This window comes from Sander vitreus, chromosome 1 (genome assembly GCF_031162955.1).
Source record: "Sander vitreus isolate 19-12246 chromosome 1, sanVit1, whole genome shotgun sequence".
NCBI lineage: Eukaryota > Metazoa > Chordata > Actinopteri > Perciformes > Percidae > Sander > Sander vitreus.
Window position 1 is genome coordinate 40,368,068 of NC_135855.1, and position 5,000 is coordinate 40,373,067.

At 42.9% G+C, this 5,000-nt stretch overlaps 1 protein-coding gene across 1 annotated transcript in view; it reads left to right on the plus strand.

The window, feature by feature from the left end:
* The window catches only part of large2 (LARGE xylosyl- and glucuronyltransferase 2), a 116,048-nt gene that overhangs the window by 78,776 nt on the left and 32,272 nt on the right, over nt 1-5,000 (plus strand). Inside the window, exon 4 of the mRNA XM_078255863.1 lies at nt 1,679-1,968. Within this exon, the coding sequence (XP_078111989.1) occupies nt 1,679-1,968 (290 nt within the window). The remainder of the gene's footprint in view (nt 1-1,678; nt 1,969-5,000) is intronic.

Genomic DNA, 5,000 nt, shown 5'->3' on the forward strand with positions numbered 1-5,000 from the left:
CACGCTCCCCATGTGCTAACTACACGTGATTCATTTCTAAAGTCCCTTCCTAGCCAGTGGAGCCCGTCAGAAAGCAGCCGAGTGTCGGTGCCTTGTTCAGGCATCAGAGGACCCAATCTGAGCCCACATGCAGTTATTAGATTTAAAGGGATTTTTTAGGGTTGCACACGAGTTACAGCGCTCCGGCCAGCTGCATTTTTGGACCGCTCTTGATGTGACCTTTTGTTTTTCTGACGATATGACTCAAAGAGCTCTACTGTAAGTCAACTTCAACCATAAAATAAATCACATTCGGCCTCCGAAATGACTCGGTAAGAGTCCAGTTTAATCAAAGTACTATATGCATCTCTCTGCCAGTGCTCATATTTTTAGTGTCTTTATAACAAACCATTACCCGCCCCGACCTGAGGCACTCCGGGAATATTCACACCCAGTCTGTCGGGAGAGGGAGAGTGAGGGCTGGCGGAAGGTGCAGAAAGAGGATGAGAGGAAGTGTGATGAGCCAATTTCAAAGTGTGAGACTCACGAGAACACGTCGCTCACAAACTCTCTGTACCGAAAACTAGGAAAACATGAGTGTGTGATGGCACCTGGAGGTTTGTGAAGCAATGGGTTCAGCGTTACACTTCCAGAAGACGGCGCTTGTTAACAGCTGCTGTCCTCGATATGTTGGAACATAGCAGCAGTTACTTATGTTCCCTTTGGTAAAAATGGTTCAATAGCTTCATGCATCTTTTATAGAGGTGTACAGGCGTGCATGTGCCTCCACTGGGCTGCAGTGTAAACTGTATATATCATAGTGGGGAGTCTGGTAAAATGAAGGTTAAAAAACTATTATTTTATATTTTATATTGCTTTTCTACAGACCACCTGTAGAGATGTTCCGATACCGAAACTGCCTAAAACGCTGGTATCAGTATCGGGAAGTACTGGAGTTAATGCACCGATCAGATACCACGTAATAAAGCCCTAAAGATAATCTACGTTAAAGTAGTAGTTAGTATTTATGTTCTTTTTTGTTATAACTGACTGTCAAACTGCAGAATAAAAGAACGTTCTGGGGCGTTCATGTTTCACAAAGAGTTTAACCTGAGCCAGACTGACAACAAAGATAGAAATAATATCACATCCATACAGGGATAGTAGTATACAGCTGTTATACATCATATCATCCATACAGAGATAGTAGTATACAGCTGTTATACATCATATCATCCATACAGAGATAGTAGTATACAGCTGTTATACATCATATCATCCATACAGGGATAGTAGTATACAGCTGTTATACATCATATCATCTATACAGGGATAGTAGTATACAGCTGTTATACATCATATCACATCCATACAGGGATAGTAGTATACAGTAGTTAAAACATAATAAAATATATGACGCACTGGTATCAGATCAGTACTCGGTATCGGCCGATACGCAAGTTCAGGTATCAGAATCGGTATTGGGAAGCAAAAAATGGTATCGGGCCATCTCTATCCACCTGCAGTACCCTCACGGACCACTAGTGGTCTGCGCACCACAGTTTGGGAATGACTGACGTAGACTACACCACTGCAGGGAACTTCTCTGAGTTGGGCCGTCTCGGTTCTCATTGTCTCTGGTTCACTTAAGTAACAATCCCCTCTGTCCGTCTCTCTGTCTCTCTGTCTCCGTCCGCAGACGGGCGCTCCCTCCTCCTGGCTCCCTGTCTGGCCGACACGCCGGCAGCTCAGGTCGTAGAGCGAGCCGTGCTGGAGTCGCGGGTACGAGAGGTGGAGGAAGAGAACCGGAAGATCCGTCTGCAGCTCAGCCAGTCGCAAGGCACCGCCGGCCAGCCGCCGGACGGAAACTACGGCAACCAGCAGTGGGGAGCCTCAGCGGACACGGGGCCAGAGGACGGCGACAACACGGCAGAGGAGAAGAACAACCACACAGAGTGTCCTCGGGCGCCCAGCGTCCAGAAGTGTGAGGTCAGGAAACAACAGTAATACACACAACAGAAAACATTCCTTCATAGAGAGGCAAAGTCCCTCCCCTTCCGGTGGACCTCATGGGACCTTTATTTAGAAAAAAATATGAACGGGAGTGAACGGGGGGAGGCAAATTATTTTTTGATCCTGTTTGAATTGAGCCACGAATTACAAATATGATGTTAGTCAACCGAAGAAAGTCTCAGTTAGCCGTAGGTTTGTCGTATGACCACTTAGTTCAGTGTGCAACCACTCAGTCTCGTCCCACACAGTTTACGTCACCTAGCTTGATGCTCAACTTGCTCGCTAGCTAGCTAGCTAGCTTAGCGCTGTTCCACAACACATGTAACGTTCTCTTACCTGATGTGTTTTATCCAGTGAAGTGTTTTCAGCAGAGAAGCAAAAGAACGAGCGAGATCTGCTGCTCATTAGAGTAACATTACATCCCTGGTACGATACACACAGGCATCGTAGCTTCAGCGAGATGTCATCCATGCTACGTTGAAGTGTGAAGTCTTTTCAAATTACGTATTTTCACAGTCTTAAGGCACTTACACACCAACCAGACGGCCGACCGTCAACAGAAAAGGCAGTTGGACTGATCAGTCTCTCCTGGTTGGTCAAAAAAGTGCCTCAGAACACACCAAAGAGACGAGACGTAATACGTCTCCATTGACTCCCGTTCATATTGTTTTCGAAAGATAGGTCCCATGGAGCGGAAGTAGAAGGGCGTGACTTCCAGCTCTCTATAATAGTATAACTAGTATAAAAAATATCTAAACTACTATCAGACGGATTGTTGTGACTCTTGGTTCAGACGATCATGTCCCGCTCAGGATGCACCTACCTTCATTATCAGGTCAACATTTAATTATTGTCATTGTGTGATTAATGTGTGGATTATTTCCTGGATGAATGGATGAGTTGTTTGGTCTCTAAAATGTCAGAAAACGGTGAAAAATGTGGATCAGTGTTTCCCAAAAAGCCCAAGATGACGTCCTCAAATGTCTTGTTTTGTCCACAACTCAAAGATCTTCAGTTTACTGTCACAGAGGAGAGAAGAAACTAGACTGTAAGAAAAAATACTCCGTAGAAAAACGGATAATGTCCTGGCAGAAAAATACCGGTACAGTACCTTTTCCATTAAGCGTTAACGGACATTTCTGTTAATCCAAAAATGGTCAATTCCGTAGATTTACAGTATATGCTCTGTACCTTTTAAAGAACATTCATATCAACACAGAATATTAGACTTTTCTAACAGTGTAGTAAGAAGCTGCAATCAGATAATTCATAAAAAAATGACTTAAAGTGCCCATATTCTGCTCATTTTCAGGTTCATAGTTGTATTTTAAGGTTGTACCAGAATAGGTTTTCATGGTTTAATTTGTCAAAAAACACCATATTGTTGTTGTACTGCACAGCTCTCTCTCACTGCTGCAGATCCTCTTTCAGCTGGTCTCTGTTTTAGCTACAGAGTGAGACCTCTTTTCTTCTGTACTATCTTTGATTGCACTTGCACATGCTCAGTAGCTCAGATGTAGATCATGTCAGCTAGCTAGCTCCATAGACAGTAAAAGAAAGGCTGTTTCTCCAGCTTCAGTCAGTTACAAGGCAGGATTAGCTGGGAGACTTCTTCTAAATGAGGGCGCACATGGAAGTAGTTCTTTTGTAGATTATGGTGAACTAGTGTGTGTTGTAGCAGTGCTTTGCTATTGAGAATGAGGTAGCATGCTAGCGTTAGCATTAGCGTTAGCATGCTAGCGCTAATGCTACGAGCTAACGGTTGCGATTAGCCAGCTCGTTTCGGCTTGTGACGTCACAAGCCGTGTCGATTTTGAACAGCTGACCCGGAGACTGAAGGCAGGACACATTCAGAAACCGTATCTCACTCAGAACAGCATGGATGGTTGTTTTCAAAGTGTGTATGCGTGTGAGACACAAAAGAACTCCCCAAATCCCAGAAAAAGTGTTTTTTTCATAATATGGGCACTTTAAACAAAGTAATGGACCTTTTTCACAGCAGACATTTTGACTTGTCATAGTAGGAAAAGCACAGCTGAGATTAATAACCTCAACGATGGCTCAGTTCCATCAAGTGTCCCAGTGAGCTATTTCAGTGAGTCAGCATGAACAACACCAGGACCTCTCCTAAGGGGAATGCAGCCATCATTAATGGTTTGAATCCACCTGTGCTTTTCCTGCTATGACATGTCAACATGTCTGCCATCCATTTCAAAACATTTTTGTCACTTTTTTCAGTGCTTGTTTTCTTCATGATCAATAAACCTTATTTATATGACGTTAAACCTCATTTTTGAGGTAAAGAATAAAACAAATATTATGAGGTGTTTGGACTAATAGTTAAAAGCGTAACTGTAATGCAACCTAGGGTCTTTTTGTGAATGTACCCGAGTCAAACTTTTGTTTAAAAGCATATTTAGGACGGAAGCGCCACTTTTAAGATTGACCGTATTTACGTTTTCGGTCAAATGACCTTTTGAATGGGAGTGCTAGGGGAACTACTATACAACATGAATGAACGTAACAGGGAGGAGAGTAAAGATGGAAAGCTCCTAAAGCTTAGTTCCATATAAATTCACGGATTATTTGTTGTTTTGTCGTTAGTGGAACACAATATTGACCTTGTAGATGAAAAAGGAGCCTCGTATAAGAATGACATTTCCTCCAATGGAGTCCGTTCATTCGGATGAACACTTTTTGACTGGCGAGATGGCGCCGAGCGGAAACAACAGCTAAAGTGAGTTCTTTTTAGTAAACTCTGTGAACACAACCAATGTTGTCAATGCTTTCGTTAAGGTGTAGAGCCCCTGGTGATACTTGTATCATAGTAGCACCACTAGCACTCCCATTCAAAAGGCCATTTGACCCAAAACGGTCAATCTTAAAAGTGGTGTTTCCGTCCTAATTACGCTGTTAAACTTTTTTCATTTGCTATAAAAATTGTGTAAAACACCCAAAATTCTTTGAAATGTATCATTAATTTGACCCGTAAAGAACGTTGTATGGAC